The sequence below is a fragment of the Pongo pygmaeus genome, chromosome 21 (genome assembly GCF_028885625.2).
Source record: "Pongo pygmaeus isolate AG05252 chromosome 21, NHGRI_mPonPyg2-v2.0_pri, whole genome shotgun sequence".
NCBI lineage: Eukaryota > Metazoa > Chordata > Mammalia > Primates > Hominidae > Pongo > Pongo pygmaeus.
Window position 1 is genome coordinate 16,274,316 of NC_072394.2, and position 18,097 is coordinate 16,292,412.

The 18,097-nt window shown below is 58.2% G+C and overlaps 1 protein-coding gene across 1 annotated transcript; it reads right to left on the minus strand.

The window, feature by feature from the left end:
* Positions 1-5,013: 5,013 nt before the first annotated feature.
* On the minus strand, positions 5,014-16,715 carry NKX2-2 (NK2 homeobox 2). Its single transcript, XM_054468128.2, has 3 exons — positions 16,591-16,715; positions 7,432-8,135; positions 5,014-6,508 (listed from the first exon to the last, which is right to left on the minus strand). The coding sequence occupies exons 2-3, from the start codon at positions 7,688-7,690 to the stop codon at positions 5,946-5,948; spliced, it is 822 nt and encodes a 273-aa protein (XP_054324103.1). The 5' UTR covers positions 7,691-8,135; positions 16,591-16,715; the 3' UTR covers positions 5,014-5,945.
* Between the last annotated feature and the right edge of the window lie 1,382 nt (positions 16,716-18,097).

The following is an 18,097-nucleotide window of genomic DNA, read 5'->3' on the forward strand; positions in this document are numbered from 1 at the left end:
CGGGCCGCCTCCCCACGCGGGCACCCACTCTCCGGGCCCTCGCAGCACCGCCCTCCCCGCGTCCACCCGCGCGGCCGACGCCGCCAGGGGCCCTGAGATCGCGGAGACAGCGCGCCCTGGCTCCTGGTGGGGTCCTCCCAGTGGCCAGAGCGCTCCTGGACCAGTCGGCTGTGGTCTGTGCCCAAACACGATGGAAACCGGGGCTGGGACGGGCGGTGGTACGCACGTGGAGAAAAGGCATGGCGGGAAAACCACAGCCGGACAGGTCCACTCGCACCTCCCAGGCACCCGCCGCCGTCTGACTAGCGGCTCTCCCCAAGGTTCCAAGTCGCCGCCGTCTGTTGGCACCACTCACCGGGCTCCGACCCGGGCCGCGAGTCCGCTGATGCGCAGCTGCCTCCCGGCGGCTCCCGGACTCTGCCCGGACCCGCGCGCAGAGACGCTCGGGAACGCTTGGCTCGGGCGCCTCCTGGCGGCGGCAGCACGCGGCACACGCTCGGTTCTCCTGCCCGAGGGGGCGCGTGGAGCGTAGGCGGGATCCGCTCGCGGGCCTGGGCTGCTGGCCCACATTTCCCCGCTTGCTCGGATGGCGGCGCTGAGGCCTATTCGCCTCTTTATTAATAACGATGCCTCGGGAGGGAAAAAATAGAGCCTTTAAAAATCAGAGTGCGAGTGTGTGTGTGTGTGTGTATGTGTGTTTGTGTGTGTGTGTGTCTCGGGGCGTTGGTGAAAGCAATAAAACTCAGATCGCTTCCTTGGCGAGATAGCGGCGGCTATAATGCGCCGGGGGGATCAGGGGTTTATTTGCAGATCCTGGATAAAAGATGATATATCGACACGGTTTAGAGTGTCACTGCGCCTGGCCTCTCAGGAAGCCACAAGTACATATTTCCTGAAATACTGCCCAGCACAGTATCTAATCCGCCCGCCACTTAACACCGGGAGGGGAACTTCAGCACCGCACAAGCGCGCTCCCGGCTTCCTGGTTCCGGGTGGGGAGAGCCCAAACGGGAAGGATCTGGTGCGCCTAGACGCCCCCTCCCCTGGCCTTTGTCTTCAGTCCAAGTAATCACTTAGCGATGGGCCTTAATAAATACGTCTGAGAACTGTCCTTATGCTCGGTAAATATTGGATTAGCTTTTCAATGACCAGGCTCTTGAAAAGGCTCGAGAAATCCACACCAGGTCTCAACTAAGCCCAACAGTCAATAGGTAAGGAAATAAGTTATTTCCCTATCTGAGGTGGGGAATGTTGAGAAGGGGGGCTTCCACTCGTACCAAATTATCTGATTCTACTAAATATGACCGTTGTACTAAAGAGGAAAGGGGGCGCATCCAAGTTTCCCATTAGTCGGAATTTCCACCAGCTCAGTTCTGCTCATTAAGGGCTGAGTGACTTTGTGGGGAACATATCTGGGTTCCATTTTTTATTTCCACAGAGCTCAGCATAAACTATTTTTGTTTAGTACATATGGTTTATTTGGGGACTGCTTATGGGAGTTTTGACCTGGCAATTGCAGGGGAGAAGGCATGACCCAAATTATTTCCGACTGCCTCGCGCCAATTTGGACCGCTTAGAGGAGGCAAAAAATGGGCAAATTCTTTGGAAGCCCTGCTGTGTCTCCCTGGTACTGAATTTTGTAAGCACGCGATACAGGAGACATTGAAAATTAAAGAGGAAGTATCTCCCTTCTCCAACATGGGGAGAGACGCGGTTGGAAGAAGTTTCTGAAGTGGTTTCCCATCGCACCAAGAGGCCAGTGGGATGGATCCCCGCGCGTAATTCAAACGAACGCGCGTGTCTTTAGCTCTTCGGGGTTGGTAACCAAGTGGCGCGGCAGGGCGCAAGTCGCCTTGGAACGGGCTGCAGCCCAAGTCTAGCTGGGCCCGGGACTGAGCGGCACCCTTGGCCTCTCAGAACCTTTCTCGCGGTGAGTGGAAGGGCGGCTCCGCGCGCGGGCGCTTCGGGGCCGGTCGGTTGCGAAATCAGGGGGGTGGATTTTCATCTACCCAGGAGCCGCTAAGCCCGTAGGGGACCGAGCATCACCCGGGCCCTGGGTACCCTGAGTTGCCTCCTGAGCCCCAGGACGGTCCGATGGTGCAGAGCTCCCAGGCAGAAGTTAGTTTCCTGATACACACACAGGAAGGAGTGAGCAAAGTGCGCACAAATGAGCCAAACCCCGAAGGCGCAGATTCGCGGACTCCCGTCCCAGCGTTAGTCAAGGAGACAGAAGAGAGGAAGGAGAGAAGTGAGGAAGAGAGAGAGATTATGAGAAAAAGAGACTATGAAAGTAGAGAAAGAGATTATGAGAGCGAGATGATGAGAGGAGAGAAAAAGAGATTTTGAGAGAGAGACAGAATGAGAGAGATCCAGCTTTCAGTGTCACGGGGCCTAGGCGGGGCAAGCGCCCTCCGAAGCCATCAAAGACAGGGGTGGCTTTTTCTCCCCTCCTCCAGCCTCCTCCCCAATAGATATAGCACGAATTTTTAATGCGTCTTCCTTTCACAGACAACAATACAGGGTTTGAAAGCCGGACACAATTTAGGTTTTGTGCGGGTCCCTCCTCGCGCTCCCTCGGCCCAGCTGGCCATATGGAATCCAGCATGGAGCCCGTGGATGACAAAGGGACCCAGTGACAGGCCCAACAAAACCCCAAGGAGACTTCTGCCTGACTCCGGGATTCACTGCCCGCGATAAGCGCGCTGAATGGTGCGGGGTGGGGCGGGGGGTGGGGGGCGGGCCCCTTCTCCTTCTTCCCCTCTCTCTGTCCCCGCGATCCTTTCTCTGTCCCTTTTTAATATGCACGCCTCTAACATCTCCGGCTCCCAGCTTTCCCATTGTGCGGTTTTGTACCGCCCGCTGTAGATTGGGCGAAGATAGACTGCTGAAGCGGACCCCGCGCCGGGTGCGCTCCCAGGGCGCTGGGGTTAGGGCCACACAGGGCTCCACAGGCGCTTTTATTGACTCCATGGGGACCCGAGGACAGAGAGAGGCGGGCGCCGGGCCCACCTCCCGGGCTCCCGGCCGGCCGCAGGAGCGCACACCCAGATTGCAGGCCCGCGGTCCTGGCCACCGCTCCAAATGTGTCCTCAATGAGCAAGTGGTGGAAGCCTGCCAGGGTGAGGACCTTCCACGCTTCCCCCTTCCTCTCTGGAAACCTGAGGGTCTGTTGTGATCATTCTCACTCTGGAAGCCCTGGGGCCTGGAAGAGTCAAAATGGCCTCAGGCCTTCTGACAGCTCCGCTCCAAGAGACTTGAAACCCTCACCTTTCCTCCCAGGAGGATTTTGGGATTAGGGGAAGTTGCAAGTGGATGTTGAGTGGTTAGTACCAGGGCACGTTGGGCGTTCAATTATTGCACAACAAACTATTTGGGAGAAATTCGTTGGCCTTTAAAAACAGTAAGACATAAGCCCCCAAACATTGCCAAGCTAGTGTGGAGAACAAAGGGAGACCTTTTAGCATTTAGAAAAACTGCCCTTTCCCCGAGGATGAGCCTGGAGATGGGAAAGGACCTTTACTGGGGTATTAGAAAGACTTCCGAGCCCTCAATTATCCAGGCGCGGTGTGGAACGCGGGAATAAAGTGTCATCGCGTCCCTGGGCTGCTGCGCTGAGCGCTATCGACGCACAGATTTGGTCCCACGGATAATCATGTTTGCTTTAGATATTGAATTAAACCTGATCATCAACTAGAGGGAGCGAGAAAGTCAGCTGGGACCGTTTCTTTTGCCCGGCCTCCTCACTGCCACCCCACGCCTGGCCCAGCCTTGATGGTGCAGCTTCGGAGAGAACAGAGATACAATTTCCAAATGCGCCGACTTTCAGTCCCCCAGCGTCTCGCAGCACGCGCTGGGCTGTGAGCTACAGAGTCCCAAGTGTTTTTAGAAACCCGCGAGAGAGAGGAGAAAGGCTCATCCTCCAGTTCGCCAGGCTTCCTAAGACGCTCCCCCGCGTGGCCAAGTGTGCGCCAGCATCCGCCAAGGAGATCTTCCTCCAGCAACAAGGGTGGGACGGAATCAGTTCCCCGCCGGAAAGATGGATGCGCCCTTCCCGGGCGTGCCCGGGCCTGTGTGCCCACTTCCCTTCCGGGGCGCTCACCCCACCCCCAAACCTCTACTTCCTAGCAATTCACCCAGTCCCACACTCAAGGGCTGACCTGGGGAGACCGCACATCGCCGAACGCTGGAGGGAAGGAGGCCCGGGATCCAGTCCCCGGAGAGAGGCCTGGAAGCCCGGAAAGGATGGGAGCGGAAGGGAAGGGGGAGCCAGGGTTTGCTGGGATTGCCAAAGACTCTCGCTCCCTGGCTTCCTGGGGCCAAAGATCCTAGAGAGGGCTGCAGTATCCCCTCCCTCCCCCGAGCCCAGAACCCCGCGTACTCCCCCCAAGCCCCCTAAGCCAAAGCCTAGCGCGCCCTGACCGCTCCCACCCCCAGCCTTAGCGGTCTCCTAGGTCAGCACCAGCCTTCAGATTTTGAAAAGGGGTGGGAAGTGGGGAGAAGGCAGCCAGTCTTAACCTCAGACCCCCACCCACCCACTTTCTTAGCGTGAGGTAAGTCAAATGCAACAAAGTGAAAGTCATCGAGTGTAGTGGCTTCAACAGCTTCTCAGGCTGAAGGAGCCACTCGTAGATTTGGGCCAGCGAGGGGGGTTTGCTCTCCTCGCCTTTGCGGCTCCCGAAGTCACTTTTCCTCCCGCAGCCGGACGCTGCCGCCCGGGGTTCAGACAGCGCGCGAGACCAGGGGAGAGGCCGGGGAGGGTGGGCGACCCTGGGCTTCCGGCCGACCGCTCGCAGGCCAGGCCGGAGGCCGAGCGTTCCGGTCCCCGCCCCAATCCTAGGCGCGGGGTGCAGCCTGTGGTCGGAGGGGCCTGCACCGGGAGCCCCGCCCGCCCCACGGCCCCGGTGCCCTCGGCCTCCCCGCCCGTGGGAGCCCCGCGGGCGGCCAGACCCGGCTCCCAGGCCCGGGCCTCCGGCCCGGCGCAGTAGGACAAACGGGAGGGCAGGGATTTTTTTCTTTTTTTCTTTTTTAAACACAGGATTTTTATTAAAATTCATATTTAAAAAATCGAAAGCTTTCTGCGCCCGGCGCTCTTGGGGAACCGCGCCGAATAGCTGAGCTCCAAGTTCTGGGCTCAAGGCCCGGAGGACAGGGCAGAGGGCTCCCTGCCTACAGGGTTTTCTTTTCCATATTTGAGAAATGTTTGCACAATAAAATAAAAAGAGAAAGGAAGAAAGCAGGGGAAAACGCAAAAAATAAAATAAAATAAAATAAAATAAAATAAAAAATAAAAAAACCAAACCCAAACAAACCACAAAGAAAGGAGTTGGACCCAGACGGGAAACAGGCCGGTCCTGAAGGTCATTTTGGCAACAGTCACCACCGATATTTACAACGAAAAGCGAAATCTGCCACCAGTTGTCAGAACGTTTACATGGCCATAAATATTTAGCATTTTCTTATTTTTTTTAAAAAAAGGAAGAAATTCTCTATATTTTTAAAGTGTTCTCCACTTGCTTTAGAAGAAGACGGCTGACAATATCGCTACTCACACAAACATATTTTACAAAATTCACGAAAGCTGGGGTGGGGGGTCGGTCTTTTTCTCGTTTTCAAGTGACGACATTAACGCTGGGACGGTTTGGTCCCCCCGGGGAGAGGCAAAGAAGCGAAGCTGCGCAAACATTCTGTAAACACGGCGTAGAGTTCAGCCCTCTCCAAAGGTTCAGAAGGAGAGGCATGGGCAGAGCTGGGTGGGTGGAATCTGCCACTCCAAGGAGACGCAGGCAACCTCCCGGCGCCTACCTAGTGGAGCCGAGAGTCAACTCGACTCCATAATAATAATTATAATAATAATAATAACCACCATAAGGACCGAGGCCTCCTCGCCGCCACCGCCGCCGGGGTGGGGCCTGGGCCTGGGGCCGCGAGTCTCGTTGGGGCGACGCTCACCAAGTCCACTGCTGGGCCTGGACCAGGGGGTGTGCTGTCGGGTACTGGGGGGTGCTGGCCGAGCTGTACTGAGCGTTGTACTGCATGTGCTGCAGCGACTGCGCGCTGTAGGCCGAAAAGGGAATGCCCGCCTGGAAGGTGGCGGCTGCCAGGTCCTGGGCTTTGAGCGCGTGACACGGTTTGCCGTCCCTGACCAAGACGGGCACGGCCACCCGGCGCGGCGAGGGCAGGGGCGTCACCTCCATACCTTTCTCGGCCCGGGCGCGCTTCATCTTGTAGCGGTGGTTCTGGAACCAGATCTTGACCTGCGTGGGCGTGAGGCGGATGAGGCTGGCCAGGTGCTCGCGCTCGGGCGCCGACAGGTACCGCTGCTGCCGAAAGCGCCGCTCCAGCTCGTAGGTCTGCGCCTTGGAGAAAAGCACCCGCCGCTTCCGCTTCTTGCCGGCGTCCCCCCCGCCGCCCGGGGTCTCCTTGTCATTGTCCGGTGACTCGTCGGCCGAGGGCTCCGGGGACTTGGAGCTTGAGTCCTGAGGGGGCGCGCCGGCAGCCAGACCGTGCACTGGGGGGAGGGGGAGAGAGAAGCGCGTCAGGCGTCTGGAGGCCGCGCGCAGCCTGCACCAGACTCCGAGCACCCTGGATCCTCCGTGCGACCCTGGACCTCCGCGCCTGGCAGCCCAGCCCCGCTGCCTTTGCCATGACCCCTGCCTTGCTCTACGCCTGACGAAGACGTCGGGGCCTCCCAGGGTAAAGAGGGAAATCGGTAGGAGTGGGGGCTAGGGGCTCGAGTTTCAAGGGGCTCACATAGTGTGGGTGAGAATTTAGGGGGGAGTGGCACTGAAGATCATCGCGGGTTAAGGGCTCCGGCGCCCTTAAGCGGTTTCCTCTCCGGCGAGACGTGGGCAGATTTTTAACAGAAAAACCCCACAATCCCAGCATTGATCGGCTCGGCCATTTAAGGCAGGTTTTTGGGGGCTTTCGTTTCTGCTTTCGGGCCTTCTAGACACCCCCTGCACCGCACAAAGCGTCCTCTATGATCGCGCAGGGGGCAGGGTGAGCTATTTATACCCGGGCCACCCAAAGCCTCCCCACCCTCCACCCGTACCCGGACGAGGCTCGCTGGCTACCTCCAGGGGGCCAGGCCAGTCCCTCCCAGCGGCCAGAGTCCGGGGGCTGCGGCTGGAGCCATCAGTCCCGGTTGACATCATATACCAGCCCCTGAGAGGTATAGCCCTTCTCCCTCTTTCTCCTTAATTTCTCGCATTGAAAAAAATTTTGGAGACCAAGCTCTTTCCCGGAACTAAGGGGGCTTGAAGAGGAGGGCAGAGGACATCCTATACAAGTGTTAAAAATCTTTCTACGGATCCGAGTGAGGGGGTCCGGGCTTACATGGCCCCTTCCCCTTTCACTCCCAGCGTCCATCCCAGGCTGCGGCCGCAGGAATGGAGGGGACCACGGCCTCGGTAGCCAAGTTTTGCTACTTACGGGAGTACTGAAGGCCCTCGGTGCTGGCCAGCCAGCGCGTGTACGGGTTGTCGCTGCTGTCGTAGAAGGGGTTCTTCAGGGGTAGGCTCTGCACCGCGTCCAGGGCGCCCTGCCTCAGCGGCCCGGCCCTCTTGGCTGGCTCGGGCCCCTCGTTCTCTTCCTCCGGCCCTTCGGCCACAGAGCCCTCCTCATCGTTGGTGTCCGGCAGGTCTAAGATGTCCTTGACGGAAAACCCCGTCTTTGTGTTGGTCAGCGACATGGTTCGAGACCCCAAAATTTATGTCGCAAAGTTGTAGCTTCTCTTGGTCAATTCGTGGCGCTACCCTGCCCCGGCGGGCGGGGGAGGGGGGAGTTGGGGGGAGGGACTGGGGGAGGGGAGGGGGGAATTGGCTTTAATTATTGGGATAATTATTATTTTTAAAAAGAGAAAGAAACTGGGGATGGGGAGGAAAAAAATGAAGCCCAACCCAGTGCCTCTCTCTGTCTTCTTTGAAAGCACGCGGAAATGGACGCAGGGAACCGGGCGGCCTGCGCGCCGAGCGCCGCGGGCCCCGGCCTTAGTTTCTAACTCCAGGAGGGGTGCCAAGGCGGCGTCAGCTCGGGCTCCGGCGGCCGCTCGGCGCGCGGTGGCGGCTGGTGGCGAGGAAAAAATGGGCCATTGCCCGAGCGATCAGTCCATATAAGGCTGGGCTCCACTCACGAACCTGGGGAGGGGGGGAGAGGGGGAGAAAGAGAGGGAGGGAGGGAAAGAAAGAGGGAGGGAGGGGGAGCGAGAGAGGGAGCGGGAGAAGGGTGGAAAAAAGGGGGAAGAGACATTAAAAACGCAAAGGTTGGCCACGTGTGGGCGGGTCTTGGGAGTCAAGTGGATGAAGACAGTATTTGCAGATGTGAAATTGTGGGTTTTGGGGAGCTCCGCGCTCCCAGCCAACGGCCCTCTAGAGCAAGATGAGAGGTGTAACGTGTCAATTAATTGCAAAGACGGGGCGAGCCTTTTTTTTTTTAAACCCAGTATTTACATACAAAGGGCCACCGCATCGCTCGCGAGTCCACACACTTGAAAGGGCCGTTTTAACAAATTGCATCTTAAAAAAGGTGGGGGTGGGGAGGAGGAGGAGAGAAAACAAAACAGAAACCAGGAGGAGGGAAAAAATCCTCTTTAACATTCACCGGTTCCTACCTCCCCGCCCCCGCGCGCCCACCCCCGGCAAGCCGGAAAATTGGCGATTTGTGGCGCCTTTGGAAAAGGGGGAGGGGGCGAAGGCCGAGCTGCGGAAATCTCTCCTTTCCATCGCTGGTGGTTCCCTAAACAAGATCCGGTTCAAATGGCAAGAGCCCAACTTCTGTAAGCCTCCTAGGTCAATATTTTGGTTGAGGCTTAAGGATGAGTGCTAGAAATGACAAGGCAAGTAATTGATTCCAGTTAACCGCGAGAGAGCCCGAAACCCAGGAGAGAGCTCCGCTCCGGGCCGGCCAGAGCCACCACCAAGCGACCCGCCCCCTTCCAGCCGCCCTTTATTTGCTAAAGACTCATTTATTTCCTTCACTCCGCCTCCCCCCACCTCCCACCCCCAACCCCCCGCCTCCACCTCTCTGCGGCCAAGGAGGACGCGCAGCTCACTTTCTGCTTTGCGGGCGGTCCCGGGGAGGGCGGGGTAAGAGTGAGGAGCTCCAACTTCGGCTGGGGTCGGACCCTGGCCCTGCTGCCTCTGGGCTCTGCGGGCCTCTTTCCCCGGGTGGAGGAAAGGGCAGACGGCCCTGCTCTTTCCTGCCCTCTATTATCCCTCCCTCTCCGGCCCCCTCCCTCTCCAGCCTCCGGCTAGAGGTGGAGCAGCGGGAAGGCGGCGAGGCGGGATTGCGGGGGTGGGGGTGGGGGTTGTGTCTCCAGCCTGGGTGAGGACCCAGAAAGCTGCCGGGGAGGGGGGTCGCTGAGTGGCCCGACGATGCTGCGTTTTCTCCCCAGTTTTCTTCTCCCACGCGAGTTCTTTAGCATGGTCTCCTTTTGGACGCCCTGGGCGCGTTCGGAGTAAGCGCTCCACGTTTCCAGGTTAAGTCAGGTTAGTGTGAAGTTTCCAACCACTCGGCTCTGGGAACTGAACTTTCCCGGGACTTGCACTTCCTCCTTGGCGCTGGGGTTGGAAAAGACCACGCAGCACTTACCACCTCTTCTTCTAGTTAAAATTTTTTTGGGGGGGTGCACTGGGGTAGATTGGCTACCTGATGCTCGTTCGCCCCAGAGGAGTGTCAGGAAGGAGCTTTGTCTGGGGGCGGGGAGGGGCACAGAAGGCCACCCCTGCGGGGTCCAGGTCTAGTCTTCCCACAACCTGGGCTCCTCCGCGCGGGCCAAGCTGAGCGCGCGGTCGCCGGGTCCTCCTCGCGCGCAGCTGCCGCGGCTGCCGCCGCGCCCCAGCTGCCCCCGGGTTGCCAGCGCCGGGTGAGGGCACCTCTCCCCGAGCCTCTCGGCGGCTTTCTGCAGCCCTGGCTGCCTCGCCCCCAGTATGTGACGTGGGTGACAATGGCCCAGGTTAGAGCGAGCCCCTCGTCGGCGCGTCCTGGGTGGTCGGACCCGGGCAAACACAAATACAAACCGATTGCTAAGCTGCGGACAATGAGCGAAATGTAGACAAATGTCCCGCTCCCGTTGGAAGCCTTTGTCCCGGCTCGGTTTTTGCATTTATTTCAGTGGCGAAATAATACATGATTGACGCTCTCTTTCAATGTGTCCTAACTGTTTGGAATAAATCTAAGGTTGTTCCTAGTTGTCATGGCATTCAACCCTTTTCAATGGACTATCTCTTCATTCATTTCTGAATCCGTCCACAATATTAAGGAAACCCCTTCATGTCGACGCTCCCCGATTCCTCTTTCTCCTCCTACTTTTTCTTTTCTCCTTTCTCCCCCTCCTTCCCCCCTTTTTTCCCCTGGAAGAATTAGAAACTTGTTTGAATCGTCTTCCTCGAACCCATTACTTTTCGTGCTTTTTTTTTTTTTTTTTGCTCGCTTTCCGTCTCTGTCTTTCTCAGCGCCCCCCCTCCCCCGCCCTTTCACGTGGGAGCTCGTCTCTCTGCCCCGTCGGAGGAGGGAAGTTGGTTCTCCAGGAGTCGGGGAAGCGCCGAGTTTGGATCCAGGGGCGGGAGTGGGCCTGCCACTGATATTGTTACTCAGCTGCTAAATAAATAACTGGTGAGAAAAAAAGTTCCTCAACCCAAGCGTTGCAGCAAAGACCCTCCTTTTGTTCCTCCTCTTATTCCTCAGTCCTAAGGGGGCGGAGGCTCTCTTGGGGTCCAGGGCAGCCACCAGGATGGGGACCCAGAATACGACCTGGTTGGGCCAGGCGAATTCTTGGGTCAGGTGGCAAAGGGGTCTTTGGCAGCAAGTGTCGTTTCTCGCATATCCCCAGAGCCATCTTAGGTGGGGGAGTGCCCGCAGAGGCCTCCCAAAGCGTGTTCATTTCTTCAGCTGGGAACCACCTCGCTGAAGTTCCATGTAGTTCCCAACTTTTCTCCCCCTTCCCCAGCATAGTGACCCTTTCTTCCCAGGATCTAAATCAGCACCGCTGCTATTGATCAAGTCCCCTCCCCTCACCCGTGGCAGCCTGCAAGGTCCACAGAGCACCTGAGAGAGGATTGCTTTCCTAGGGGAATCCTGGCTCCTGGAATTAATCATGGGGAGGGAGTGCTGCCATAGGCGCCTAGAGAAGGAGGCCCTCAGCCCAGTTCTCAAAGGTCGGGTTTGCCTTTGCACCTGCCCCTTAGCCTCAATGACCAGCCGAATCCTTCTGGGTCTCAGCTTGCGGTGTCCTCTTGCCAGAGCACCTGAGGCGCCCACTTCCCCTGCCCTCGCAGGACGCCTCCTGGACTCTGGCCCCTCCCACACTTTCACCCCAGCTAGTCTTCCAGTTTTTATTTCCCCTGGCCTGGGGGCAGCTGGGCAGGGAGGGAGAGAACTGGAGAAAGCTTCGGCCTTGCCTCCTCCGCTGTCGGTGCTGCCGGGTCCACAGCACTCAACCTCTCCCGGGACCTCGAGACTACATTTCCCCATCACTTCTCGTCCGTGTGGTTCCCGCGTCCGTTTCCAGAGCGTTAACATTTGCAATTGAAAAGGCGCTGGGAGACCGCTGGGAGGCCCGTAATTGAAGGGGAGAAACTGGGCTTGTTAGTGGAAGATCATAAAATGCAAGTCCCCCAGGAGCGGCCTGTGGACGCCGGGAGGTCTGCGCAGGCCCAGCTGGCGGCCAGGGCAAGTCCGGTGCCCACAGCACAGTCCAGTGTCTCCTCAATTTCTTGGGCCCGGCTTGCGCCCAAAGAGCCTAGGGGCCAGGCGCCAAACGCACCTTTTCTGTCCCAATTAAACAGGTGATTACATCCTGAGGACTCCCCAAGAGGCCTCCCAGCGAGTACCACAGCTAGGCCTTCTAGAGCCCGGGAGCTTCGGTTCCCTGCGATCCCGCACACCCCGCAGGCTGAGAGGCCCTGCCCCGCTCACTTCCCCCTCCGGAGGGTTCTTCAGTAGTGGCCCACCACTCCCACCCTGTCCGCGTCTGCCGGCACCAGTTTCAGCTCCTCGTCTCCCCCACTCGGCATTCTTCAGTAAATTCTTTCCAGGTACCATCTTGCACCCAGGCGAGTTCAATGTCCTCCATTCCGTCAAGTTCGGGTTTGAGCTTTGGGCTCAGCTGCCGTGGTCTGGAGACCTCGTAGGCACTCTGCAAGATGCTTCGTTCTGCTGCATGCTTGGGGAGGAAGTTGAGGCGGGTGCTGGAAGTTCTGAACCCAGCGTGCCCCGGGCCGGAGGAGATTTGCTTGGTGTCTCCTTAGAGTCCCGAACACCGCGCACCCCTGCTGGGGTAACCTGAACAGCTGGACCCCCCAACTCCATCTTTATTATCAACATTGGGGCCCCAGGTTCCGTACCCATCTCTAGCTCTATTCATTCTTCCTAGGTTGAGAACGGACGCATTGGGAGTCCTAGGCCTGGGGGAAAGGCAGGAGAGGGGAGGAAGAGAACCTGTGCCCCTGGAAGCTAGAGGAGAGCCTCGCTCTCTCTGCTGCTCTGGGTTCCGCAACGAATTGAGTTCGGGTTCAGGCGGCTGGAGCGGGCGCGGGGAGGCTGAACAATCGCCGGAGGCCCAGGAGGGGAGGCGAATGTACACAGGCTAAGTGGCCCCACTCCAGGACAAGTGGCCCTCTAAGTCGGCCCAGTGTTTACCTGTTTACTTTCCCAGGTAGCTCAAACACGAGCGCCTTTTCTGCGCTCCAGGGCACGGGAGCCGCCCAGAGGCACCCTGCTTTTCCGGCTTCTGCCCTCCCACGCCTCAGCTTTACGCCCCCTGTTGTGGGGGTGCGCTCTAAACAACAGCAAACCAGGCAAGAAAGGAAGATACAGGAGAGCAGGCGCGGCCTCGGCACACCCTAAGGAGGGGAGCCTTTCTTGTGCCTGTGGAAGAACTGGGCTCCGTGGACGGCATCCGACCCTCCCCCCATCTCTGTTCTGGGCACCTCTTTGGAGACGGCGCTCGGTTCGCATCCTTCCCCGTTCAAGCCGGCGGTGAAAGCTTGCAGTGCAGGTACCTGCCCCCTGTCCTCCAGGGGAGTTAAGGGCAGAAAAAGTCTTCGGGGGTTGGGGATGGGGTCTTGGGGCCTGCTCTAAAGAGGGGGCGACCTTGAGGAGCCCAAAGCTTCAGCAGCCCTAGGCGGCACACCTCACACTCCCCATCCACAAAAGCGCTTCCAATCATTAAACACACAAGGTCTTTTCCCTTTATTTGGAAACACTAATTTGTTTGACTTCATTTCATTTCTTCGTCTTTTTTTTTTTTGGAATGAAAAAGGGTTGAAAAGAAACTCCTTTCCTGGTACAGTATGTGGCTGAGCTCTCAGGCCCTCGCACATCCCATCTCAGATAACAACCTTCAAGTGGATTAGTTTATTGTCTGGTTAGCGCCAAGGTGCAAGCGTTTGTCTTCATTCACTCCGGAAACAAAGCGCGTTGCACCTTCCTGCTCCAGCAAGGATTAACGGCGCGGACACAAAGGTTTTGTTGGAGGGGGAAGGTTTATTTTATCTTGGGTTGGAGACTCAGAGCGTGGCATGCACTTGAAATCAATGGGGAAGGAAAATGTCACCCAATCTGGTCCCTGAGTGTGGCGATAAAGACGTTCACCTTAAGGATGGCATCTCCAAAACAGCCCCACTTTGGCTTCGCCTTCCAATGCGGGAACAGGGGCTGCAGGAAGCAGAGGTGTCAGCTCTCACGTCCTGGATGAAAGAAATAGGGGAATGTACCCCAGGAACACTACCCCGTGCTGGGACCTTTGCTAACCAGAAAATGAAAATCAGTCCCAGCTCCAATTGCCCTCACCTTCTGTCCCCGGAGAAGGAAACAGGGTCATAGGAAATCCCTTCTGTCTGTGGGGTGGCAGAGTGGAGTCTCTGGGTTGGGGAGGCCTAAAGCTGTGTGAGCCTGCAACTTTGGAGAGGCCAGACCGTGCCCGGCAGATATCTGGCAGGAGAGACTCACAGCCATTGGAGAGGTGGACGAGAAAGTGGGCATTAGTGTGAAAAGAAAGGAAATCTCAGCCTGCCTTGGGTTCAAGCCTAAGGTGAGTTTTTTTTTCCCTTTGGTCCATAATATATTAACTCTTTAAATTGCCCCAGGAAGGGAAGAATGAGTGGATGGACAATCCTCCCAAGTCAGCTAAGAAGGAGTTGGATAGATAAGTTCTGCAGGCCCAGAGACTGAGTTCAGATTCTGTGTCTGGGGGAAAATCCCCACCCCGTTCCTACAGAGTGGCGGGAACCCCATTGATGCCACGGAGAGAACCGATCCTGGGACCTAGAGCCTGGAGTCCCCCTGCGATTAACTGTGGGTGCAGGAGGAAGGCATCTAGGTGAGCTCCCTTCTCCCTATTCTTTTTCAAGGCAAAATATACAACAATTTCCCAATTATCTGCCTCCCTCCCTCCCTCCCCCAAGGGGCAAATATCTCCCGAGGATGTAAATAGTAATAGAAATTAGTATTTGTCTTTCTGTTAATCAGCCTCATTGTGTGGGCATAAGACCCTGCGGGCATATGTTAGGACTTTGATAAATGCACTTTAATAAGATCTTTAAAAATGCATCCAATAAAATAAAAGGCGAGGAAAGCCGTTTAACTTTCATGGATGTTAAATTGAACACGAACTGTGGCTCCGGGCATGCTACAAAATGGAACCGGCCTCTCTCCAATATTTTCTTTAAAAACCTAGCTTTAAGCCCCCCTCGGGCCAAACGAGCCTGTCCCAGCCAATCCATTGTCACCGGTTTATTGGGGAACCAAACGCCACGTCCCCCTGGGCGAACTCCTTGGCTTTATTCGTTCGCTCTGCTCTAATGATTAAATATGTTACAATGAGATTACGCATCGTCAGTGTTGCCTTCAGGAACGTTCTTTCAGCCAAGCCCGACCTTCCCCGGATGAGGGCGATTTCAATACGGGAGATCTGGGTTTCTCCAGGAAACACGCGCTGAAAGCACTCTCTTATCTGAATTTACTTCTTAACACGTGACAAAATCATTACCACAAGACTTTGGAAAACAAGCGGCTCTCCTGACGGGTTAGCATTCAGCACTTAAAGCTGGGTCGGGCAGGCTGATGTGAAAAGTAGTTGTCGGTGGCGCGGGGAAGGCACGCTCTTAGCTCGAGCTAAGGGCTGGGTCCGGAAAGGACAGGGAATGCACCCTTGGGCCCTCGGGCACAGAAAGCGGGTTCCTAGGGCTCTGTCTCTCTCTCTCCAATGGGAGCACCAGAGGTTCACAACCTTCCCCTAGACGCAAAGTCTCCTTTCCACCCCCAAGAGCCACTAAAATCGAGAAGGCGCCAGGGGAGCGCCAAAGGGCCTCCTGGTAGTGTGTGCGTGTGTGTTGTGGGAGGAGGTTGGGGTGGAGGGGGCGCCCCTCGGAGACAAGGACCCCACCGAGGTTCATTTCTGATCCTCTGGCGATCTCTACTGACACAAACGAGAACTGTCCGGCGCCGGGCGCGGCCCAGGCAACACTCGCCTCCCAAACTCCAGTCTTCAGTCGCCTCTCCAGAGACCTCAGTCCACTGAGCGGGCCCTCAGCCCCGGCTTCTCCTGTCTGCGACTCCCACCACTTGCCCTCCTGCTCATCACCACCGTCCCCTCACGTCCCAGTTCCGTCTGAGGAGAAGCCCCTGTCTCCACTGGGCGCCATCTCCAAATTACCTTCGGGACTTCTGCCTCTGTTTCAATCCCCGATCCCGAGCTCCCCGCGACGCACAGGGGGCGACTTACCCGGTGGAGGTGGGTGCAGCGGCCGCCCCTTCCTCACCGCGGCCCCGGCAGCCGGGGCACAACCGGCCCCGGGCATTCGGGATGGAGCTAACCAGGCGCTTCGCGCGCCCGCTCCGCCTCCTACTCCCGGAGCTGCGGCGACAGTCCCGCCGCATTTCAAGGCGCGTCTTTATCTAGTACTCCACCTACCCGGACCCCCCTCGCTCTGCGCCCTTCCCCCACCGCGCGCCCTACCAGGCGGGGCTCAGGGGACCGCAGGCGGGGACCGCCGAGGGTGCCGCGCCCCTCCCTCCTCCTCCGCCCCCCAGCCCCGCACCTTCCCAGCCCCTGGGACAGTCCCGCTTTCCCTGACCGCACCGGAAAGTGCGCAGCGGCGGGAGCACCTGGCCTCGGCGGCAGGTAAAACTTTTCCTGACTGCAGGCGCGACAGAGGGGCCCTGCCCGTCCTCGAGTGCTCCCCACTCCTGCCGTGATCCGCAAAGTCGGGGAGAACTTTGGAGGCCCCGCACTTGCCCACCTGCTGCGTCCGGACTACGCGGCTTGGGGACCTAGCCGAGTCACGACCCGGGAGAGCGAGGGGCTCATAACGGGGGTCCGCCGTGAACCCGAGCTCTGGCGCCGCTCGGCGGCGACGACGGTGCCCCGAGACCCCTCTCTGCTGGCAGGCCGCGGTGACCGTGCCCGGAGCGCGTTCCCGCGCCGGGCGACTGTGGCAGGAGGACCAGACAGTCAGCGCCTGGCAGCGAGGGCGACGCCGGGCTTCCTCCATCGCCACCGCCGGGCTCCGCTGCGGCTCCCGGGCTCCGCCGGGTGACCCGCGCCACCCCCATCCCGCGTCCACCGGAAACGCGCGCGAGCTGGAGGCTCACCTGGAGCGCGGCTACGACGCTGGAGCCTCGGCTGGGCGAGCGCGCAGGTCCCGGCCGCTCTTTATCCCGAGTCGCGGGCGGCTGCCGAGTCGCGGGCGCTCGGGCGGCGGCTCTACGCGGCCGGCGAGCGCTCCCCCTCCCGGCTCCGGGCTCCTGGCTCCAGGCTCCCGGCCCAGCGGCCCCACCCTCCTAGCTCCGGCCCCGCGGCCACCGCGCAGCCCCAGCGGAGGGGGCAGCTCCCCCGCGCCGCGCGCGCTCTGTTTGTTTTCCTTGCCGGACTGACGTGAGTCAAAATATTGGCCATATGTTCAGCGGTAATAAATTGGGTATGAGCGCAAACACACTTGGGCTTCGATGGCTCTTTCAGCTGCCACATGGTCGGCTTTGCGGGGAGGGGGCTTCCACCCCGCTTCGGCCCCCTGCCCCCAAACGCGCGGGTAGATTCCCTCCCTCCAGCGCCCCTCTGAGCTGGAGATCTGGGACCCCAGGTTTCTCCTGACCCTCGCCCCTCCTCCGTCCCCAGCAGTGCCTTGGACTCCGCAGCTCCTGGCGAGCCCGGACTGCTGGTTAACAAGGTCGCCATCTATAAATTGCTCGGTCGCTAAGACGCCATAAAACCAAAGGGCCAGATGTGGCACGTTATTTATGTGTGAAACCGCGTTTACACTAGATACGCGGATCCAAGGCCGATAGCACGACTTCGCGGGAGGTCACAGACCTCTCGCCCCGGCTCCAGGCTCCTCCCCCAGCACGATCTCCTCTCCAGGTTGAGGGGTGTCGGTCTTCCCGGGAAAGGGACTCACCCCTGCAGCCCAGGAGGAAAGTGATTTCAGTGCGCTTGTGCCAAAATGCCACCCGTCCAGGATTAAAGGAAGTGTCTGGGGTTTATTTCCGTAGCTTTCCTGTTTCCCCTGCTCTTGCCTTCCTTTTATTACGGGCCCCTGGGAGGCTGTTTTATTTTCCAAGCGGTTGATACGTTTCATGGGATCTAGGTCTGACACAGCAAGGGTAGTGTGCTAGAGATGCCCAACTCTGTGGGTGGGTGGGAGTTGAGGGAGGGGTCTCCTGAGCCCTGAGGGAAGGATTTTGGGAAGTGGAGCAGTTCACCTGGCTGAGGGAGCACCTGAAATTATTCTTGCCTCGGGCAGGTGGTCGACTCCAGTATCGCATGTCACCTGTCTTATTTAAATTGAAGGGCAGCCGCAACACTGGGGGAGGCAGCCCTGGCCTCGGAATATGCAATCCGGTGGCCCTGGGTGCTGCAGGAAAGGGAAGTAAATACTCTGTTCTAATAGAAAACAATCGTTTTGCTTTCCTTCTTCAGAAGGCGGCCTTAGGACTGCATGTCCCCAAACTGGTCACCTCGCACTTTACTCACATGAATTCATTAAGAGTCATTGTCTCTCCATTGCCATTATTTTACTATTTCTTGAAGTGAACCAAATTCTCTCTGTGGTTAATAAGCACTGAGCCAGGCCCCCTACCTTGCTTTTCATCTTCAAAACAC